Source organism: Astatotilapia calliptera, chromosome 10, assembly GCF_900246225.1.
Source record: "Astatotilapia calliptera chromosome 10, fAstCal1.2, whole genome shotgun sequence".
Taxonomy (NCBI): Eukaryota; Metazoa; Chordata; class Actinopteri; order Cichliformes; family Cichlidae; genus Astatotilapia; species Astatotilapia calliptera.
In genome coordinates, this window is record NC_039311.1 from 19,057,142 (window position 1) to 19,079,674 (window position 22,533).

A 22,533-nucleotide genomic window follows, 5' to 3' on the forward strand; every position below is an offset into this window, starting at 1 on the left:
TAATTTTATTTAAAAACACTTCAACTGATTCTTGACTGATCAGATGTTAAATTTGGGGAGCTCTTTGCAGGGATGCCGTTACAGGCTCTAATATGGCAGAATACAACCAGTGTCTGAGTCAGCAGGTGGTGTATGTGTTTAGAGGCTTGTGGTTCAATGTCCGCCCTGCTCTAGCTCCACTCATCTCTCTCCCCCACACACCCTCCATAGTGTTCGATATGCTGATCCAACTGCTGCCCCCATGCGCACATGGAAAGATGGAAAGCTTTTACGCACCGCGCGCGTTCACTTAAAACGGGTTTAGCTGTTGTTTCTGCATTGTCACACGCATCGCCTGGTGCATAAGTAGGCTTCGGCATTAGGGATGTGCTGTAGAAAAGTAGGGGATGCGGTAATACCTCACTACATAATACAGGGGGGTGGGGGTAAGAGACGAGACTTGCGTCCAGATGCTCACCGCCAACTAAACGTGAGAGAAGCTCAGACATCAATAACATCTCGCTCATCAATAAGAAATTTTGATGGAGTTGGACTGCTTAATTAAATAGGTTGCCTTTACGCTAGCTGAATTTGTAATATTTAATCTGATGACCCCCAATGGACAAGATCTGAAGGAAGAACTCTTCAGCGTCTCCATCCACAGGAAAGCGGCTCGGCCAGACAGAGAATCCGACTTGGAGATATTTCTTATCTTTCAGTGATGGCTATTAACACTGATGCTGCCTTTGGGAAAAGCGCCCTTGGCGAGAGGGAAGTTTCTATACCCACCGGCTTCCAGGACACGGAGAAGCTACTGAGCACAGCAACCACCGAGCCCACCGGGCAGAGCAACATCAAACCATCTGACTCTTTCTCCCTGAACATCAGAGGGAGTGTCCGCTCCCTGGATGCGGACCAGAACGGACACAGATCACCTCTTAAATCGGGCTCCGTTGGGCAACTGGCCCCACCCAGATCCTCGTCCCGGCTTTTCCTGGGACAGCTGCCCTCTCAGGTGCCACCGGGCACCGACCCCCCGAGTTACCTCTGGCTCGCCGTGCTGTCCTGTTTCTGTCCCGGCTGGCCGCTCAATATTTGTGCCTTGTGGTATGCAAATGTGGTGAGTGCCGCGCAGTTATTTAGCTTTTACTTTATCCATAGACATTTTTCTCCGTGCTTTAAATCACACTGTAAATCCAGGTGTTTTGCTACTGTTTTGCAACTGTGTTGCTCTTAAATTATTTATATTTTATCTCCTTCCATTTCCCGTTAGTCGAGGACTGTTCTCCAGACAGGGGATGCTGAGGGAGCGAGAAAGTATGGGCGTCTATCTATGTTACTCAGCGCCCTGGCAATGGTGCTGGGTGTGGCTGTGATCATCTTCGTAGCGGTTACAATAGGTATGCGAGGAAGAAATGGAACAAACACACAGAAATCTCAGTGTAACTCTGTGTATATCAACTTTTTCCTCTGTCTGTTTTGCTCTCAGAGATGCAGCAATGAAAAGTGGGATGAAAGGAGTCTTCTTTTACGTCATCTCAAATTTTCACACGAGGAAGGATGTCAATTTGACGATGAAAAAGCACAAACAAGACGAAGAGACTCTCAAGTACGACTTAATGTTTTGTTTTTGTTTGTTTTGTTTTCTGCTACGGACCTAAAAAAAAAAACAGAAAGAAAAAGAAAGAAGGGCAGGACATTTCCATTTTTCTGGCTACACTCATGCCCAATCACGTCAGAAACTCAGGATCTGAGGAAGAAAGATAAAAACTGCACTATTGTGTCAGGCTGTCAGTAACTATATTCTCATAGTCTAAACTAGTGGTGCACTCCTGCCTTGTGCAGACAGCTGGATAAAACTACAACTTGCAAATAAATTAAAAAAGAAAAAAACACATATGGGTTCACTAAACACAACAACAAATACACAAGATCAGAAAAAAAGGCATCAGTGCACTTCTAGTCCATGATGTCGTCACTGCCTGCCCTGTTTCTCAAAACTAAATATTAACAAAACATTAACTTTTTCTCCCATTTGAGAGTTTTGTGGCTGTAGGAAGACGTATAAGCTGTTTTCGTACATTGTTTACATGAATTTTAGGCACATGTCTATGTATCACAACAATGCCTTTCTGCAGTCATAGTGTGATATCTTGCTTTGCGTGCTGTCATAACTGAAATGACTCCTGTTTGGACTCTACTGAACCTCATTATGTTTACAATATACTGCAAGATATGAACGGGGCGGTTGCCCCCCTTGTATGCACCGATCTTGGCACTCTGATGTTCATGTTTATACATTTATACTGTATGACTGGTTTACTGTGCCATAGTTCTGCATGTCTGAAATAAAGCTGAATGAGCATGACCAAGCTGGAAGTGAGTTTGTCACTTTTATTTAACAAAATAAGTCAATACAATACACAATCCAAATGAAAGGTTATTATGTGAATTTATAAGGAGTTAAAATAACAACAGGATACAAGCAGCAATATACAAATCCCCAGAAAATAAATAAACTCTCCAATCTGAGAAATTACATTTTATTTTCAATATTTTATGTCAATTATATTTTTGTGCCATAGAGAGAATAAAAACCACATGGTATACACTTGGTTAGAGTTACAGTGCGTATATTTTGTCAGTTGATGGCGATTCATTGGAAAGTGTAGAGCAACAAGAGTATGGTGCAGACACCAATAACCACACCCAGAATTATAGAGTCCCGCCTCTTGCGCAAATTGATTTTCTGGATGAGACTGTTGATGGTGGGGAAGCGATCTGAGAGGTGGGGTAGCAGGGTGAAGGAAAATAATTAAGACCCAAGCTGGGTTTCCCTTCCTTGCAGTAAGTAAATAAGAGACAGAGAGTAGCAGGAAAAAACATCAGCAAGGCTCCGAAACAAAAATCCAATCCAGCGGTGTGGTTCAGTGGATCCAAACCATCTTATATTAACCCACAGGCCTGTCAGATGGACTCGAGACTTTAAAATTATGGTCATTTAAGACTTAATAGCAAAAAATGTATATTTTCTAAATATTTTTTCATTCAGTTCAATGGTCAGTGTTCATCTCAGGTCTGTTCATTTTTTTATTTATTAGTGCAATCTAGCTATGCATTTATTATTTTAACTATCTAAGTGCGTATGGCTCAGTCACACAAAGTAAAAATAAGACAGAAACATCCTCGTGACTAGGAAAGGAAAGTGGTTCCCTGGTAGCTATGGTGACCAAGTGTTCACCCAGATGTGGGGGGTGTTCCTTTGTTCACCTCTGGGCAACCTTTTTTGATTGGAAGACAGTTGCATGGGTCGTCTTTCTTCATTCACACCCAGACAGACTAGCAAACATTTAGTCGTGGCCAAAAGTTTTGAGAATGACACAAATATTGGTTTTCAGAAAGTTTGCTGCTTCACCTTTTATGAAGGCAGTTTGCATATACTCCAGAATTTTATGAAGAGTGATCAGATAAACTGCAAAGTCCTTCTTCTTGTTAACATAGGTGAGAATGTTGACAAGCACAAGGCTGGAGATCATTATGTTATGATGATTGAGTTAGAATAGCAGACTGGAATTGTTAAAATGATGGCGATGCTTGAAATCGTTGTTCTTCCTGTTAACCATGGTAACCTGCAAGAAAACATGTGCAGCCAGCATTGTGTGCGATCGTGGCTCAAAGAGTTGGCAATTCGTCTTGTAACCGGAAGGTTGCTGGTTCGAGAACCGGCTCGGACAGTCTCGGTCGTTGTGTGCTTGGGCAAGACACTTCACCTACCGCCTACTGGTGTTGGCCAGAGGGGCCAATGGCACGATATGGGAGCCTCGCTTCTGTCAGTCTGCCCCAGGGCAGCTGTGGCTACAACTGTAGCTGCCTCCACCAGTGTGTGAGAGTGAATGAATAGTGGAATTGTACAGCACTTTGCGGTTCTCGAAAAGCTCTATATAAATGCAATACATTCCTTATTATAATTATTATTGTGTTGCATAAAATGGGCTTCACAGGCAAGGATATTGTTGCTGCTAAGATTGCACTTGATGATCCGATAAACAGTTGACTGTTTATCGGATCATCAAGACAGTGCAATTCATTATTATAATAATTATAATAAGGAATGGATTGCATTTACATTTATGTCTTGATGATCCGATAAACAGTCAACTGTTTATCGGATCATCAAGAATTTCAAGGAAAGAGGTTCAAAGGTCCTCTAACGATGATTCAGAAACAACTGACAAAAAGATCTAAAAACACTGAAGCAGCAAACTTTATGAAAACCAATATTTGTGTCATTCTCAAAACCTTTTTCCATGACTGTACAGTGCTGTGAAAAAGTATTTGCCACCTCCTTGATCTCATAAATAACTTTTCCTTTAAATGACAATGTCATTTCACACTGGCCCTGTATGAAAAACAAAATGAAGGTTTTGAATTGGTCTAATCAAAGTCTGGGCTTAAATGTGATGGCAATGCTTTGGCATGACCTTAAACAGGCCGTTCATGCAATGTAATTCCTCCAGACAATTCCATACTTGTGGTTTTGACCTATTTATCACATTTACACATTTCGCCATATTATCACAGATTGCACGTAACTTCCAAGTTGACTCCATTCGATCGCAAACTCATAGCAGACTGACTCTGTCTTATCGCGCCTAACTTGCTTTGAAGACCGCAGCTGACTGAGAGTGGTTGCACAGGCGTTGCCTGTCTTCACAAGCAGTTTTCTATTTTCCTGTGCAACGAGTAGAACTGGCATTTTTATTTTAACACAGAAAAAAGGAAAGAAAGTCGAGTCTGGAGAAAAAGAAGAGAAGTGATATCAATGATAAAAGGATACTGGCCAAAGTTGTGACCCTGGTTTGAATGGACTTCAACATCCCACGCTGAAATGTGATGTTCTCTTTGGTAGCCATGGCGATACTGCAGGGAGACAAACCATTAGGGACTGGCGGCGGCACAAAAAGAAGCACACACAGTAGCTGTCTTCGCAGAATCACATTAAGCTTGTTTCAGCTAATGAGCTAAAAGTAGGGAGCTACAGTAGTCTGTTTTAATAGACTGAAATGTGCTGCATTTGCTTATGATGGGCACGTGTTGAGTGAGAACAAAGCAAGGGAGGAGGAAAGCAAATGAAGCATTAATAGAACTGACCTTATTGCGTTGTCAATATGACTGTCTGAGCTGTGAACATAGGACAAAAAACAAGAAAAAGGATAAAAGTAAGTCAACCATCTTCAGTAAAGTTAAAGAATAAAACTTCCTAAAATAACCTTATGAGATCATTTCAAATGTTCTCTATATGAAGTTATGGAATTATACAACAAGACTCAGAGGAAGCCTGTGCCATGAACCCACACAGCCCGATCGGTCTGTTATCATAAGAGAAGCACTTCATCTGATTCCTGCGAGGGAGGAGAAAGTGCTGTTAATGGGCGATTTTGGGGAAAGTCCATTAACGTGTATAAAATTTCAGCTCTGAACATATGGATATATAATGTTTGGTTCTGATCTCTGATTTTCTTGAGGCGTAAGGAAAACATACAGAGGGTCAACAGTGCACATACACACAGAGAAGGGCTTGCATTATCTGCTAAGATAAGTGATGGGCAGAAAAAGTCTGGGGCTGAGCGGAGCATATAAAGGCAGCTGCATGCATCCTGTCGGACTTCACTAGAGACCAAAAATCAATACTGTGCTTTATACTTCCTCCATCTATTCGTCCACCGCTCCCACCATCTATCTGCTGCCATCCTCTCCTTTTTCAGACGATCCTTTATTAGCCGACAGAGTCAGAGGCGAGGCAGCTTCATGTTTAGCAGACCCTACTTTTCTTTCTTTGCTTATTTTCCTATTCTTTACTTGTGATATAGCATAACATTATAACTTAAATTTAAATCTGCCTGTGTTCAATGTACATGAATATGAATACAGCTACAATATGCACACAGACATGGTTTCCAATGGTTTTCCATTTCTGCATATCTGACCACTAGTCACACTTATAAAGTTAGAACCACTGAGTCTTTTTTAAAAATTTGGTTTAGTTGGCATCTTTGTTGAAAACAGAGCAGAGGCAATAACGCGGATCGACTCCCCACCATTGGACATTTGCGTATTTAACAAACACAGCCAATAGATTCTTGTGAAAATGAAATGAGAGGAACCATTCAAACCTAAATGTGTCAACAAGCCAACCAGCAAATGAACCAGTTAACCAACCACATCCCTCATTCAGGTCCAGATCTGGGTCCAGCTGAGAAATGCAATTTGTCTAGCATGCCCGAATCCGCTCTAGGACTTCCTCCCGGTGGGACATGACCAAACCACCTCGTTGGCCCATTTGATGCAAGGAAGTAACGGCTCTACTTTGAGGCAACTTTGTCAATAATCACATCGATAGCACTCTGGGCCCCCTTTCTTCCTATTGTAAAACACATGTAAAAAACCTCGGTGTCTACCTTGATGGTTCTTTTAAATTGAATAAGCAGGTGAGGGCAATAGTCCAGTCCTGCTTCTTTCAGTTAAGACAGCTAGCCAAGGTAAAGCCATACCTTCCGGCTAATGTCTTTGAACATGTTATTGACCTTTTCCTTACTTGCAGATTGGACTACTGCAATTCATTGTATTTTAGTCTCAACCAGGCCTCCATTCATCATCTTCAGATGGTCCAAAATGCAGTTGCTCGCCTGCTAACTGGTACCAAACAGGGAGAGCATATAACCCCAGTTTTAGCTTCTCTACACTGGCTTCCTGTCTCCTGCAGGATCCAGTTTAAACTTTGACTTTTTGTTTAGCTTAACTAATATATGTCCTAATATGAGATGTGCATTAATATTGTATAATTTCTAAAACTGCAATCAACACCTCTTTAAATTTAAGTGAAGCTGCAAATTATTGAGTAAGTTATGAGTGCTTGAATAAAATCTAATAAAATAAGAAGAAGAAAAACACCAGCAGTCCAAAACATTTATAAACTGAGCAGCAGCAACGTGTTGTCTGTCGATCAGCTAATAGCTAAATCGAATCCTTTTAGCAGCCCTCAATACTGAGACGATGCCGCACATTTTAACCTCATTTCTTACATTCAGTATTGAACATTTGTTCATATAGTGCATTTACTCCACCGAATCCCAAACAAGAATCTCCTCATCAATCACTGACATGTTCACACCTTTGACAAGTCAAAGTGCAACAGTGGTTTCTCAGATCAGCCTCACAGAGCCTCAGATTTTATGTGCATTCTTCTTTCAAGCTCCATCTATCTAAATAACAGCACGCCCAATATCTCATAAAATTGACAATAAAAACAGTTCCTCAACTTGCAGAGACCGCTGCTGAGACTGTGTTTCACTGTTAAAGGTAAATTTAACTCCTCAATTTTCAATCTGAGAGTCTAAACTGTCTGAAGAGTATTAATAGTTTGTCTTTGCTGATGTCTGCTCCTCCTCCACAGGTGATACAGGAGGAAAATGTTTCTCTGGGTAAAATCAGCAACGCTTGTTTATCCGAAACAAACCAAGGATGCACTGGAGGAAGAAATAACCACACTGCGACAGCAGGTGGGCTATTTTTTCCTCATACGGTTGGGAAGGTGCTTAAAGTGGGTGGTTTATTTCTGAATCATGTTCAGTGATCACGGCAGCGCGCATCTCAGCACATTTCTGGCATTTCAACAAGTCCAGTACTGGCACTGTCAATAATGTTACTGTTGGCTCAGGGAAGTGTATTAGCATTAGCTGAAGTACTCATCAAATACAACGCAGTATTTAAAATGTTCATATAACACTTTATATAAAGGTATAGACTCTTTTCTTTTTAACTTGCTCTGACCTTTCTTAAAAAAACACTGCCTCTGTTAGGAACAAATAAAAAACAAAAAGATAATACAAATAAATACAAATCAGAATAAAGTCAAAACTGCTTTTTGCTTCATTAAAAAAAAAAAAAAAAGGCATAACATGTTCTCATCGTTAAGGCCAAAAAGTGTGATACCCAGTGTCACACGAGCCTAATGACTGGCCTCCTTGTGGCGGCCTTGTGAATAATTTGGTTGCTAGCGGACCGCTGTAGTCACCTGCAGTTTGCACACCCTCTAGCAGATCATTACATGAAGGAACCTTTTAAATACAAGCGCGCTCATGCTCACAGGTGTACACACAGATGCTCACACACACAAACTACACCCTTTTTGGCTCCTACCTCAAAGCACACTGTGCGCTGTAGATCCTACGTGCTGCACAATAATGTTTACTATTTACTGTTATATTCCCATAGATCATCGTGATGTTGTTTATTATGTTGCTCTTTTTTTTCCTGCTTGTTTTCTCTTTTTTCTTTCTCAACAGGTGATCCAGGTGATCGATATATGTATTTTTTGTCTGCTTATTTTGTTGTTTTTTGTTTTTTGCCCTTTATCCCCGTCCCTCTTTCTCGCTGTTTTTCTTTCCCTCTTTCTTTTCCCCAGTCAAATCTGTCCCGTATTTAGCAAGTGAAAATAAAATAAAATAAACAATAAAAGGTGAATCAAATAGACCATTACGGCAAGGCTGGGATGGTCCATTTGGTAAAGTAAATCCGTTGGGCATCTTTCTTCGCCTTTAGACAATAATTCTGATGGCAAAAAAGCCAAACGGGACAGGCAAAAAAAAAAAAAAGTGTTCAAGACTGTTATTTACAACAAAATACCTACGAAATCTTACGATAATTTAATCAGACTCAGATATTACATTAATCCAAACTGCCTGGAGAAACAAGTCTGACCACTTTCAGCCCTTTGAAATATCTGTGCAGTTATTTTACCTTTAATTGTTGCTGAAACAACCAGAAAACGGCATGTGTTCATCATCAAATATCAATATATTGATCTAAACTCACAGCTAGGATCAATATAGCCTTCTAGTTTATTTTTCTAATATATCTAAATGCAAACAATAATTGTTTAAGCTGTTGCACAAAACATAAAATATACAGGATCTATGAAAGTAAGGATTTGTAAATAGATCTCTGATAGGTGGGGCATTCCCTTGCACAAGAAACTGAATAATAAATGTGTGAGCTGTGCAGGCTCTCTGATTTAGTCACATTTACTTTAAAGATTAAATGACAAAACAAACAAACAAATGAAAGCCCTTTTTGGTGTTTCCAATTCATTCTGAACAACTAACTCTGCTGTTTTCTGCCACCACAATGCTGACTCACAAGTTTCGGTTCATTGTTGCAACAAAAAAGTTTCAGAGTGACGTGAGAATTCAGATTTGGGACGTATCGAGGGTTTGTGGTGTGACTTGGAGGTGTCTGACCCCCTAAAAAAGATTTTTAATAACAATTATATAGAGAGGCCAAAATGAGTGGATAAAAGAAATTACTGTTGACCACCTGACTCATCTGAGCACAGATGAATAATCATCAGACTGGACCTTCATTATAATCTCAACAACTCGCATGTTTCTACAGAAATTTTAATCATGAAGTTCAGCCATTTCGTATCCATCATTTACACCAGAGGTGTGGACTCGAGTCACATGACTTGGACTCGAGTCAGACTCGAGTCATTAATTTTATGACTTTAGACTTGACTTGAAAAAATGTTCTAAGACTTGTGACTTGACTTGGACTTTTACACCAATGACTTGGGACTTGAATTGGACTTGAACCGGTTTACTTGAAAAGACTTGATATTTTACCCCAAATATAAAATTTAACATGCATATTATATAGAGATTGAAAATGTGACGTCATTCACGGGTAGAACCGCAAAGGATTCTGGGAACTCGTGGCAATCGGTACTAGCGCACGCAGGCTTTCAATTGAAATCAGTCACACAGCGATAAAAAGAAACACAAAAATGTCAAGAAGCTGTTGTATTATTAACTGCAATAGCCGGTCGCATGACAGCCACGAGAAGCTGACGGGTAAAGAGATCGGTTGTTATCGGATTACGTCGTTGAAGAGAAATTGTTCGAGCCATGTTTCCGAAGTAACAAAGACGCGACGGGTGGCCTGGATCGCAGCCATTCAAAGACCAAATATAACGTCCCAGAACACTCCAGCTCACAGGTTAGTCTGCTCCAAGCATTTACACGAAGGTCAGTCTGCTGTTGTAGTTATTACGTATTTTATCATAACATAATTGGTGATATAGGTTACAAGCAAGTCTGGCGCTGAACAGAAATTGTCGCGCTATGCTCCTTTATTTATTGTGCATAAATAGTGAATTGTCCTGACACAATATTGCGTTTCGCTTCTGTTATTATGGTACATTGACAAAAACATATACTTTTATTCACAGGATAAAACAGGTTTTTTGTATCACTAATTGCCCAGTACGATTACAGCATACAATATTATTGTCACTGCTACATTTCTGTGATGCTACCAGAAATTATTTCCACTGCTAATTAATTACCGTTGAGCTCAAAGGTCCTATTAATAAACGGTTAATGAATGTGTATTTATGACGACAATTTGTGAGACTGGTAAACTTATGATACGTACGATGGTCTTTCGTTCTACACGGTGCATTTCAAGGTCCTGCACCCATCCGTCGGTAAACTGTACCCGGGCTTGTTGCAGTGACCTGAAGTTACTAAACTTCATGAGTGTATGCACTCACTCCAAGAACCGTATAATTATAAATATGCATATAAATATGCTAAGATGAGATAGCTGACTTCATCTAACTAGCAAATGTTGTCCAGGCTACGTTGGTGATACAGTTTTTTTTAATGTGTATGATATTTTTGTCATGCGATTTTAAAGCCGGTCCTACAACCGCATCCAAGAATAACATGCAGCTTATCTCAGAACTGTCGGTGAAAACTATTCTTGGAGCTAGGTTTAATTGAGCTGCATTTTAAAGAGGTGCAATTTCACAATTTGTGTATATTTTCTAAGTTCACTATTTTGTCATGTGTTGAGAAAAACACAGATTTTAAAATTACATGGTCTAATATTTACATTTAGCATATAACTGCAACATTATTTTTTCATTTTGTTTTTTTTAAAGACTCGAAAGGACTTGAAATTCAAAGTTTCAGACTTGTGACTTGACTCGGACTTTTACACCAGTGACTTGAGACTCGACTCTGACTTGCCTGACATTACTTGAGACTTGACTTGAGACTTGAGGATAAAGACTTGAGACTTACTTGAGACTTGCAAAACAATGACTTGGTCCCACCTCTGATTTACACCAGGTGATATGCAACCGCAGCACAGCTCTGTCCTAGAGTCAGACAATAATTACCTTTTTTATTTATTATTTTTTGTATTTCAAAAGGAGGAATTGGATCTCAGTCCAATGGCAACTCAGGGGAAGGAACAAACTGCGGATCCACTGCTTCAGGGAACAGCGGTGATGGGAGCGTGGGAGTTGTGTCTCTCGCTGCTAAAATAACCTAAACCATGTTTTCATTATCTGCAGTAATGCAGTCATTCCCATAAAGCCAATATACGATATAGAGTCTGGTCTATTCCCCCCCCAGTTCCAAAGTGGTCAAACCAAAACTGGAAGCCACTTTGTATTCACTGCCTCAGGAAGCACCGGCAGTGTTATTTTGTTCAGGAGACACTAAAGGTGGACTGTTTCGTGATTTCTGAATTCTTAGTCATTCTCTGTATTTTAAAAGGAGGAATGGGAGCCCAGTCAAATACTGGCAACTAATGTAAAACAGGGGGGTGGAAGCAACGCTGGATGCCCTGCCTGGGGGAATGCTAGCAGTGCGAGCGGTCTGTTTTCTCTGTCATTTTGCTGAAAAGTTATCAGGAGTGGGCAGACTTCAGAGTTTAGAATCTGTGCAGTAAAATTAGTAGGTTGTGTTATTATCTTTTTACTTCTGAAGGGGAAAACACAGCCAGCACTGGCAACACGAGTAACACGGCAGCTGGTGAAGAAGATACTGGAAGGAGAAAAAAACACCTGCAATCTAACGTACGTGAGTACTGTAAAGGCCTTTACACGCAGGATGGGTTTAAAATATTTTTCACACTCACCTGTTCTTAAAGCAGCCGCTCACACTCAACACATATTTTCGCTGGAAAAATTGCGGCATTAATTTTTTCAAACCAAGCACAATTTTTCTGATTTTGTGGATCCGAATAAACAGATCAAACCAATCAGGTCACTGCATTTGGCAACAAGTGCGCTCATGGCTCAAATCGTGCACCTGTACTGAATATACAATGTGGAAATCATTTTTTAAAAGACACAGACGGACAGTGCTCTGTGTCGATGGGCTCTTTCAAATGATTTGTCTACCTTCTCAGATGTGGTCCCAAGTCTAGAAACAAGCATTCAAGCTGGCCCACTGACATTCAAATTTATGAAAGACACGATACAGCTTCAACTCCTAGATCAAACCATAATCTACCTGTTCTCTTTTTCCCCTTTGGATAGCATTTCCACAACATGAAACCTGTTTGTCACCACAGCTCCGAACACGCCAGCACACACTGACACAAGCAAGACGAGCTTCTGAATAATAGCTGCATCGCTTCTTTTTTATAAATAGAACCCAACCGAGCTGAACAGAAAGCTATAACTACAAACAGGAAGTGTCTGAGTTGATGCAGTCATTTTTTATTACATCAGTGGAAATACCGCAGACACATCACAGAGAATTCAACTCTCACATAAAGGGGTTGTAAACAATCTTCTTGTGATAAGTGTGAAACTGGTTTTCTTAAAGATGTGTCTTACTTTCTTAGATGCTCGTGCTCCTTCAGGAAGAGCTCTGTCCTCCTGTTATTCACCCCTGAGCTGCTTTTGTAGGACCTGAGTAAGAAAATTAAAGAAGGGTAAACTCCAGCATCAGATTAGCACCAAAAACGTCATTACAGCTGGAACATGAGTGTGTGCAGATGCTTAGACAATATACTTAACATCAAAATATGTCAACCTCCCTGTGACAAGAGAAGGATATGATTCGTCATCAGTGCTGCAGGTATTTCCCTCCATCCTAAAAACACATGCCGGGATACTGATGTACTTCCTGCATTAAAGCTTCTAAGTGCTTAACCCAAAGCTCCGTCCTCCATCTCTTATTTACACCACCACCATCCCATTTCTATTTGGACTAATAATCTTTTTAATCCATCATCTATTTTCTGTTCTGTTGGCCCACTCCTTTCACTGTTCCTCCACACCTCTAATCTCAGTGGGAATAATTAAAATTCACTCTCATCATTTTTGTAATCAATCAAAGTCAAATCAGGAGAAAGTCTCATTCCCTCTGTCTGACTTTCTTGCTCTTCCTCGCCTCTAGTGAAAAAGCATTTCTCTGCATCAGGCAGGCCAGATGTAACCACTCTCCCTCAGCTCTGGCTCAATGAAAGCCTTGTGGTTTGATTTACTGTAGAAGGCACTTAGGAAAGAGATCCCCGGCGAAAGAGAGAGACATAGACAGATACAGAGAAGAGGAGGGAAGATGGCTAATAAGAGGTGTCTCTTATTAGAGGATGAAATATGATAGCGGGAATGCAGAGTATTAAAGGGTAGGGGAAACCAGACACTGAATAGACATCTCTGCCTCCTGCTGGTCAGGGATAACATCGGACGAGAGGAGGAGGGATGAGAAGAGAGCAGAAAAGTGGGACAAAAATAAGGAAAGCTGAAAATGTTAGATTTGGTGACAACAAAAAGTAGGCATGGAAGGAATTCAGGAGGAAAAGGAAAACTCTGCATACGTAAAGCAGGAGAGTAAGCAAGTGATTTAATAACACATTTTTGTAACATCTTGGGACATATGGGAGATAAAAGAAATGACACCTAAAAAGATAAGAGAACTTCTAATATTAAATATTAGAGTTATCATCAATATCAATGAGAAGCCTAAACTACATTTGCCACCAAATTTATTCACAAAGTAGCACAATAAATAATTTTACACAACACTTGTGCTGCACTTGGAGCTAAAAAGAAGAACCTACAATAATTAATTTCCATTAGCTTAAAAAATTTGACAGTATTCTTTGGCTCCACCTCCTCAAAGTTAAATATTAGCTGTTTTTTTTATTTTATTTTATTGTGAAGCACTTAAAATAAAAGTTGTGCCTTACTGCTGCAACCACTTCAAAAGGCACAACTTTGACTTTGAAGACAGGGTTGGCGAGCAAGTCGAATTTTTCTTACAAACTACAGCCAACCACAGCAGCACCATATATTTCTTTGTTGCCAGTTTCACCAAGTGAGTGCTGACAAACACTTGCCAACCTTTTGGGCAATACACAGTTTTATCTAGCAAGGTTACCAGGGCCTCGCTGACCAGCCTCGAGGCCTGCGTGACTGACGCTTCACTCACGGTTGTATTTTCTAACAACATGAAGTCTTTTATTGATCAGAGAGGGAAGGGAACTCACTCGATGTCTCTGTGAACTGAGCCCAGAAGGTCCTCTCGCTCTCGCAGGCTATAAAAGTTGCTTTTGATTTTGTGAAACTCATGAGTGTAGTCCTGCAAAATAAAACACGATAAACTACAGCCAGTGTGACATGATATCACTAGCAAACAACATGATTGGAAAACATTGGGGCAAAATACAGTACATATTTCATAAATGCATCTTCAAAGTGCGCAGAATGTTCCAATAAATAGCTGAAAGATTTTGTCCTTGACCGAGGGGAAAATACTAATCATATGATCACTCAAAGACATGAAAAAATTGTTTTTAGAATGTGGATTTGCCCAAAGTTCAACCGTAATTAATTATAACATTTAAAGTGTGGAGGGCTAAAAGTGATTATTGTGAAACAGTAATTATAATAATAATGTCCCTGAACTTTGAACTCAGGACCTTCTTGCTGTGAGGCGCCAGCACTAACCACCACACCACTGTGCCGTCCGGCAAAACTGCAAATGAAATTAAAGTTTTAATAATTGCACAGCCTACAACAAAGTGAAGGAAGTCTATGTACCTGTAAAATGTCTCTGTGCCTCTGTAAGGTGTGCATCAATCCTGCGTTGTGTGACGAAACTCCATGGGTGCTAGTGCATTCTGCCATTTTGTCATTGACTGCTGTAAGCTGCAAAAAAGGATTAAATTCTTATCACGTAGCCACAGAAGCACAGACGACCTTTTAAGAGATAATGTGATTTCAAAACAGCCCAGGATTATAATTTGAAATGTTCGACTACTCGAAAAAAATTATTTAACAAATAGGCTTCAGGCCTAACAGTCTGTTTGACTCTAAAAACATAGAATAACACAATTGTCTGCAACTAAAGGCATCCTATACGTGACCATACCGTGTGCCACATTTAACTCACATTGGCTAAGAGCTGGTCCAGCTCAGTCGTCATGGCCACAAGCGAGTTGTCATGAGATGAGCCCAGAGAGTCAGACCTGATTTCAGACGGAAATAGAAAGGATGCTCAGCAAAAATGTAAAAAAGAAAATTTAATTTAAATTCAATAAGTCAACAATTATACGTTCTAAAGCTTCTAAAAGCACAAAGATTTTTTAATATCCAACAAGATTTCTTTTGAGAGAGGGTACATGTTTAAAGTGAAGACGGGAAAGCGCTGCCAACCTGCTGTCTCTCATCCGCTGGTCTGGGCTGCTGCTGTAGCTGGTGCAAAGCTTACTGAAGGAGACTAGCTTGAGGTCAAGCTCATTCTCCAGCTGCCTGGCTTGTTTACGCAAATCTGACGGGGGGAGAAAATAAATGGAAAACAAATAAATTAGACAACCCTCAATATCATGCCAGATCTACAGGAGTCCAGTAAGGATAGAAAGACCCAGGCAGATCATTTTATGTAAACCCAGAGTGTCGGTGAAGGAGAAGCCCATCTCGGTCATGATCCATCATGATTTACAGGTTATTATAAAGTGTGAAGCACAGAAAGACGGTTGAGTGAACAACTGGATACTGTTCACAACACCAAGAGTGAGAATTTGGTGAAACTGGAAGTAGTGTGGAACAACATTATGCCGTGAAAATGTACAAGAGTCTGTAAAAGGACAAACGTTACCTTGGCCTTGAGCACAATTTTGTGGAAGACCCATTAGATGATCACTGCGTTCAAGTTTGGTTAAATTCTGGACAAATTCTTTCAATCTGCCGAAGGATTTTAAAGGGTCACCGACTACACGTGGTTAGTGAAAGCATTAAGCATAAAGCCTCGGAAACTCTGGTGTTTTAAGATACCAGAAGCATGTTAAATTAAACTATTTAGTTCACATTATTGTTGCAGGGTTAGTGTTACACTGTAAAGTGTATTTTAAATAGCACAATTTAATTATCATTTACCAATAACATCCTTTACACTGAATTATTATGGGTTGCTGCTGACAGTGTGCTGACCTTTATCCAATGAAAAGAAACTTTGATTCTCTTTTACTGTTTGAGATGGTATCAGAGATCCAAAGTTTGATCTTGGATTTAAAAGTTTGAGAACCACTGGTTTACAACAAACATCCACAAAAAGCTGATAAACCACAGACTACACAGTACAGGTAGAAACTATTTTTATGATTATAAAAATAGCTGTTTTTCATAATATTATGATCATCAAAACAGAAAATTGGGCTCACTTTTGATTTCAGCCAAATGTAAGGAGATAATAACTGGCAACCATAACATTACGAAAGCCTTCATCCGATTAACGAGGTAACTGATTTGGTGGTCAGCAATGAATGACCATATATGTGTAAACAACTATTAACTTCCTGTTTGTTTACACTTAACGATGCAAGACTTGTTTGGTTGAAATCTTCCTGTTACGTGCCTATAAACAGTAAACGGAGGATGAAACAGAAAGGTTTACAAACTCTGGTAGCACGTAAACTGGCTTAAAGGAGGAAGCTGAAGTCTGACTACTGACTTTTGAACTACGAAGGCTAACACGCTAACAGATTAGCTCGAAACCGGCTAAAAACACCTTCTAACCGCGGATAAAATAAAGTTTCTGAACTGCTGAGTTTGTATGACCTGGATAACAAAAGCCTTACATGGTGGCAGCTGTTTGTTTGTGTGTTTGTTTGGGGTTTTTTATTACACAAAGCACCATTATTTACCTTCCCAGTAGTTATTGCTGCCTGCCATGTTTGTTGTTGACATGTCATCATCAGCCGTCAAGAAGATACAGTTGTCGCACTTGTCTTTCTATCCCACAGCGGCCTCTAGTGGTTTCAAGATGTATGTCGCTTTCAGAGATTACTAATTTTGATATAGAGTAGGCATCAGTAACGGTAAAGCTAATTTTAAAAATGTAGAAAATCCTACATTCAGAATTTTAGATAAATAAAATTCTAAAATCTTCATGTTGAAGTATAAACCACTGGGTATACCGATTTATTGGTAGCAATATGTGCTTAAATTAGACTATTGAAGAGGTAATGTGGGGGTTTGCAGCTGCTGTGGGTGTTTAACTTTAACTCTGTCAAAACTTTTATTTAACCAGCTATAGAATAGATAAAAATGCCTACTTCTGTAGTATTAAACAGGTCATTAAAGACATGTTTATTTGAGCTTTACACACTTTGTTTTTGTATTGGAAATTGCTTCACTCCATTTCATACACATTCACCCAAAATTCAGCCTCTTATATTTAGCCTCATGTAAACTTTGGCAGCTCTATCTTTGGCTCGGGGAGTCACTCTATAAGATGATGCAGCTTTACAGGCTGGTTTAAAGTTAAAGTGTATCAGAAAAAAAACAAAAAGCACAAACAGATGTAACTGAGATATGTGTCAGCATTGTGATTCTCTGTCTTTTTGCTCATTCTCTTTATTCATCGTCTTGAACACAGGCAGTAATTATATCACAGTAACAGCGGCACTGGTGGTCTGGTTGATGTAGAAGACAGTGACGATGATGATGATGATGATGATGATGATGCCAGCAGTGGTGAAAAAGAGCAAAAAAGTCTGTGTTGTTTTTGCATTTCTGCAGCCTCGCCAGATGACACCTCTCTTTCACACTGATTCAGCTTTTTTCTCTCATTTCTGTCATTCCTATTGTCTGTCTTTCTTACATCTTTCTTTTCTTTTATGATGTTTCTTTTAAAAAAAAAGTGCTATGACACAACTGACGCCAGTAAGCACCTGAAGTCCAGTCCCAGATCCTGCTTTGACTAGCTGGAAGATGGAGGTTGCGGGACAGGAGGAGGAGGATAAGGAGGGATGGAAGCACAGGAAGGAGGGAGAGGGAGAAAGAGTGGAGCGATAAGGAGGTTTAAAGAAAGCGCTCTCCTCTTAGTGCTGGATCCTCCTGATGGACTGAATCTGAGGAGTCTGGGCGTGGGAGCCAAATTCACGGTAACACTTGTACTCTCCTCCGCGACAGTCGCACTCCATGATGTACTGGTGGCCACGGTAGCCAGGGTACTGGTAGCACACAAAGCTGCAGGAAAACACGCACACAGACACACGCTTGAATCAGGTAAGCAGTCAATGCTTTCTAGTGGCTGTGTGTTTTTCAGCTGTGTGAAGGTGATCTAAAGTGACCGTGAACTTACGCGCCACTCTGAATCTGCATGGATCCAACTTCGTTGTTAAACCAGCCCATGGCCTGCAGGGAGGGGTAATCATCACACATCTCGAACTGACGTCCCATCATGTTCTCCATCTCAAAGATGATCATGCGGGAGTCCTTGTGGTTCTGTGCAAAAGAGAGAAAAAAGAAGTCTCAGTAGAATTTGAGAATAAGCTAATGTCAGCTAATGGCCGTTATAGTGTGCTGTGTTAACCTACAGCACAGCAGATGGGCCTGAAGGAGATCATTCTCTCAATGCGGTAGGAGTTGCTGCCACTATAAGCCTCAAAGCGGGGGTAGTCTCCCTTCTCCAGGACGAACTGTTGGCCGCAGAAGCTGGAGTGCTCGTAGCCCACCCAGCTGGAAGCCAGAAACAAATGAAAAGAATAATGAGCGCACCTTCTATCTAAACCACCCAAAATCTGAAGGAAAGACACTCTGTTTTAGTTTCTTTAAACAGTTTAAGGGTTTCCAGAAGAGCAAGGAAGCTCATCGGATACGTACGCGCCACACTCCACCTTCAGGGAGCGGATGTTCTCCATCCCACACTCCATGATGTTCTGGCAGCTGGCAGTAAACTCCATACGCCTGCCCTGGAAGTACTCCTGATCGTACACAGTGATCTGCAAAAAGCAAAGAGGGTGAACAGCCTGAACCAGATATTACTGTACATAAACTAAAAACTTGTGCTGCTGCTTGCATCCCTGCAACATGATGTGTAAAGCATATGCTTACCTTCCAAGGGCCCATGGGCATGGGGTTTGTCAAAGCCATGTTGTCCTCTTTTTCAGCAGTACCTGCAGAGTAAAATTACATAAATAGTCGGGAAATGATGTGAGAAGGTCAAAATCACAAAACCTATGGCTCACTGTTTGCTGTGCCATAAATTTAAAGCCCAGGTTTGTCACACCACTTCAAGCCTCCTGCTCACTCTTCTTTGCTGTTTTCACTTGTTGTTTTAAAATAACTTCCTCATATTATAGTTAATGTAATAAAACAAGGTACACTGGCCTCCTTCTGTTCTCGTAAGACCACCTGTTGTTAGTTGGATTGTTGCATTAGAGGCCTAGGCTACATTACATTCATAGACTGGGAAACTGTGCTGTATTGGTAACTACTTTAACAACTTGGACCTACCCAAACTGGTGAGCTGTGTGTCGCAGGGTTCCACTGAACAGTGTGCGGAGGCAGTGTGGACGGGGGGTATATATACACCCACGGGTGTCAGGGGCCGGGGGGGGGGCAGGCATGCCTGGACTCATGTCAGCACTTTGCTTTGGACTCCATTGTTTAGCCACAGAGGGGTTAACACGCAGACACACGGTGATTCATGCAAACACAAAGAGGACCCACGGCTATACTGCGCTACATGCACCTCTGTGGTAAATCTATATGTTAGAGGAAAAAAGAGAGGGTGGCTTTCCACACGGGCATGTGGGTCTATTATGAGATAGGCCCACATAAAAATTCAGCTCAGCGGTGAAATACTTTATGTGGCTGTTTTCTTTGATTTTCAAAGTCATGGTACAAAGGTGGAGGATTAGCAACAGTCTTGTGCAAACCACTGAATCCACTGAAAAGCCAAGTGATGTTTTCTATGATTTCAAATAATATCAGGGCTACTGCCTCACAGCAAGAAGGTCCAAGAAGGCTTGAATCCACCGTCTTTCTGTGATGGTACGTTCACCCCGAGGTTCTCTACGGGTACTCCTGCTTTCCCCCAAAGACATGTGCTGGGGTTAATTTGTGATTACACTATGAAAAGTAAATAATGGTGTCTGGATGTACCCCGGCTCTCACCCTATAGCAGCTGGGATAGGCTCCTGCACCACATGACCCTCAATTGGATAAATGGAAGAAAATGGATGGATCGAGTGATATCTCACAGTTATTACTATTATTAGACTAATCAAACCAGTATAGCCCTGTAATAGACTAGCAACCTGTACAGGGTCTATCCAACCTCTTGCTTAACTAAACCACACTCACACCTAGCTCACACTACTGAAATTCATTATTATTAGGTTGTGCTCAAAACTATCTGAAAAGCTTCCAGTTGATCCAAAGTATTGCAACCAGAGTACTGACAGGAACTAGGAAGAGATAGCATGTTTCTCCCATATTGGTCTTGATGGTCGTCACAGTCGTCCAGGTAAGCAAATCCCTGATATTTGACTCTGTCCAACTGGTGGGAGTGGGTCTCCCACTAAAAATGCTAACTCCAGTTGAACAGAATGAACTTTCCAGGTTCTCCCATATTGGCTTCTGCTCAGCGGCTCCCTGTTAAATCCAGAATCAAATTTAAAATCCTATTTATTTATTACTACAGTATGACTCATAGGTGTGTGACTACATGTCCCCCCCCCCACACACACACACTGTTAACATTATTACAAGTGCAGTGTGTTAATCAGATGTGAGAATTTAGTTGGTCAAGACTCAGATCAGGAATCTAACTGACCTACTTTTGATGATGGACACAAACTGGATCAACGCTATGAATGCTGGATTAGAAACAGGAAGGTGCTGACATTGTTGGAAAGCTTGAAATCCCAGAAAAGCAAAGCTCTCCGCTTAACTGTTTCTATTTTTATTTTTTGCTATGAACGGCAGTAGCTATTTCTATTTTTAAAATATCTCTAAGACTGAATAAATCAACAATAAAGGTTAACCGGGGTCAGTGGCACCAGTTCAAAGGCCTGATTGGCAGGTCTGGTAGTGCTTTGGCATTGACTGGTGAGCTGCAACTGGCAGCTTCACTTTCAAATAGTTTGGTGCAGTTGGGTTTTATAACACAAGGGGAATTTTATACAAATTGATCAAGAGATGAAACAGACAGACTCTTATTTTAATAATTTTATTCTTCCCATTAAGCGAAGCATCTTATTGGTTTTTAGACTCTATTTACATTTATTCAAAGTGCCTGAATTATAAATAGTTTTGTTTACATTATTTGTTCCTCACTGTGTCATTAAAAAAGTGAACAACACAGAGCGAAAACAGAGTGAGCAGCTGCTACTGTCCCCCCCTTCTCTCTTCTCTTGCTGCTCTGAACAATAAACATTTAGAAATGGCTTACTGAGGTCAGCACATTGTCCAGACTCTCTGTCTATGTGTGCGTGTGTGTGTGCGCACACGCCCGTGTGTGTGTGTGTGTGTGTGTGTGTGTGTGTGTGTGTGTGTGTGTGTGTGTGTGCATTCATGTGGATGCCCATGTAATTTCCTGATTAAGCTTATAACAGAGCAAAAGCAAGATACGTGTGCACTTTTTACACATAATACCGCAGTAGGTCCATTTCTGTGAACTTATTTCTGATCAGAGTTGATTTGTTGAGGTCTGAATGTAAGATGGGACAGGGATATATGAACATGTGTGCGTGTGTTTCTGCTGATGATAGCAGCAGCAGCATCGGCGCAGACTTGACAAAGAGACGAGCAAACTCAGCAGGCTGATGTGAAGAGCCTGCCGTGTCCATATAGTCGACTCTGTGTCACGTGCACAGATATCAAAACCTCAGTAGAGCCTTCAGTAGACTCTGAAACCACCTGCTGTCAGCTGTCAAAGACCCACACTTAACAGTCCCACAAAAAGCCTGCATATTGAGTGCTAATTACAAAGAAGGAAGTAAACACCTACAAATTTCCTCTGATATTTCTTGAGTGAAAAGTTTTGCCTAGAACATATTTTTCCAAGCTGGGCTTTTTCCAAGCATGAAATCTGGATATTTTCGATTGGAAGTCATTTTATTCCACTCACCTGAATCTTAAAAAATAAAAACCTGTAACAGAAATTATCTCTGCAGTGAATCCTGACTTCCTCTAGGGTGCAACATTTCCATATAAACTCTGAGTTTAAAGGCCTTTTTAATATTAACTTAAAGAAGGGTCACAATATTAACAACCCATCACACTGCAGGTGCACAAACTGACTCAGGCTCTTCCTGGATCAGGAATCTTTTATACTCTAATCTCTCTGCTGGCATTTTTGCTGCTGTTGTTGTTATTGTGACTGCTCCTAAACTGCCGTTACGGTTGGTTTGGCATCGTTATCGTCACACACAGAGTCACTGCAGAGCTGTGATGGA

The 22,533-nt window shown here is 40.7% G+C and overlaps 3 protein-coding genes across 4 annotated transcripts; 1 reads left to right on the forward strand and 2 right to left on the reverse strand.

Annotated features, from left to right (window-relative positions):
* Positions 1 to 266: 266 nt before the first annotated feature.
* On the forward strand, positions 267 to 2,355 carry trarg1b (trafficking regulator of GLUT4 (SLC2A4) 1b). The gene is made up of 3 exons (XM_026182443.1): positions 267 to 1,099; positions 1,253 to 1,379; positions 1,469 to 2,355. Exons 1-3 carry the CDS (start codon positions 701 to 703, stop codon positions 1,480 to 1,482), a joined length of 540 nt encoding a protein of 179 aa, XP_026038228.1. The 5' UTR covers positions 267 to 700; the 3' UTR covers positions 1,483 to 2,355.
* Positions 2,354 to 17,070, reverse strand: LOC113030749 (Golgi SNAP receptor complex member 1-like). 2 transcript variants are annotated; one of them, XM_026182442.1, is made up of 10 exons: positions 16,990 to 17,043; positions 15,945 to 16,030; positions 15,503 to 15,617; positions 15,240 to 15,315; positions 14,888 to 14,995; positions 14,335 to 14,426; positions 12,677 to 12,751; positions 5,131 to 5,160; positions 4,817 to 4,899; positions 2,354 to 2,760 (listed from the first exon to the last, which is right to left on the reverse strand). In XM_026182442.1, exons 2-10 carry the CDS (start codon positions 15,976 to 15,978, stop codon positions 2,636 to 2,638), a joined length of 738 nt encoding a protein of 245 aa, XP_026038227.1. In that variant the 5' UTR covers positions 15,979 to 16,030; positions 16,990 to 17,043; the 3' UTR covers positions 2,354 to 2,635. The 2 variants fall into 2 exon arrangements, with proteins under 2 accessions (XP_026038227.1, XP_026038226.1); XM_026182441.1 differs by lacking the exon at positions 15,945 to 16,030 and having other exon boundaries at positions 16,990 to 17,070.
* An 871-nt stretch (positions 17,071 to 17,941) lies between these two features.
* On the reverse strand, positions 17,942 to 19,627 carry cryba1b (crystallin, beta A1b). The gene is made up of 6 exons (XM_026183265.1): positions 19,586 to 19,627; positions 19,184 to 19,245; positions 18,953 to 19,071; positions 18,667 to 18,808; positions 18,432 to 18,574; positions 17,942 to 18,316 (listed from the first exon to the last, which is right to left on the reverse strand). The coding sequence occupies exons 2-6, from the start codon at positions 19,220 to 19,222 to the stop codon at positions 18,169 to 18,171; spliced, it is 591 nt and encodes a 196-aa protein (XP_026039050.1). The 5' UTR covers positions 19,223 to 19,245; positions 19,586 to 19,627; the 3' UTR covers positions 17,942 to 18,168.
* Between the last annotated feature and the right edge of the window lie 2,906 nt (positions 19,628 to 22,533).

Bases quoted from the DNA above. Each gene is read 5' to 3' on its own strand.
- trarg1b (XM_026182443.1), top strand. From the start codon at position 701: ATGGCTATTAACACTGATGCTGCCTTTGGGAAAAGCGCCCTTGGCGAG. The intron at 1,100-1,252 runs GTGAGTGCCGCG...ATTTCCCGTTAG, and splicing joins CCTTGTGGTATGCAAATGTG to TCGAGGACTGTTCTCCAGAC.
- LOC113030749 (XM_026182441.1), bottom strand. From the start codon at position 17,032: ATGTCAACAACAAACATGGCAGGCAGCAATAACTACTGGGAAG. The intron at 15,618-16,989 runs GTAAATAATGGT...TCCCCCCGTCAG, and splicing joins CAGCAATAACTACTGGGAAG to ATTTGCGTAAACAAGCCAGG. The intron at 5,161-12,676 runs GTAAGACACATC...CTATGTTCACAG, and splicing joins GAGCACGAGCATCTAAGAAA to CTCAGACAGTCATATTGACA.
- cryba1b (XM_026183265.1), bottom strand. From the start codon at position 19,222: ATGGCTTTGACAAACCCCATGCCCATGGGCCCTTGGAAG. The intron at 18,809-18,952 runs GTACGTATCCGA...TCTGGCTTCCAG, and splicing joins CTGAAGGTGGAGTGTGGCGC to CTGGGTGGGCTACGAGCACT. The intron at 18,317-18,431 runs GTAAGTTCACGG...GTTTTCCTGCAG, and splicing joins ATGCAGATTCAGAGTGGCGC to CTTTGTGTGCTACCAGTACC.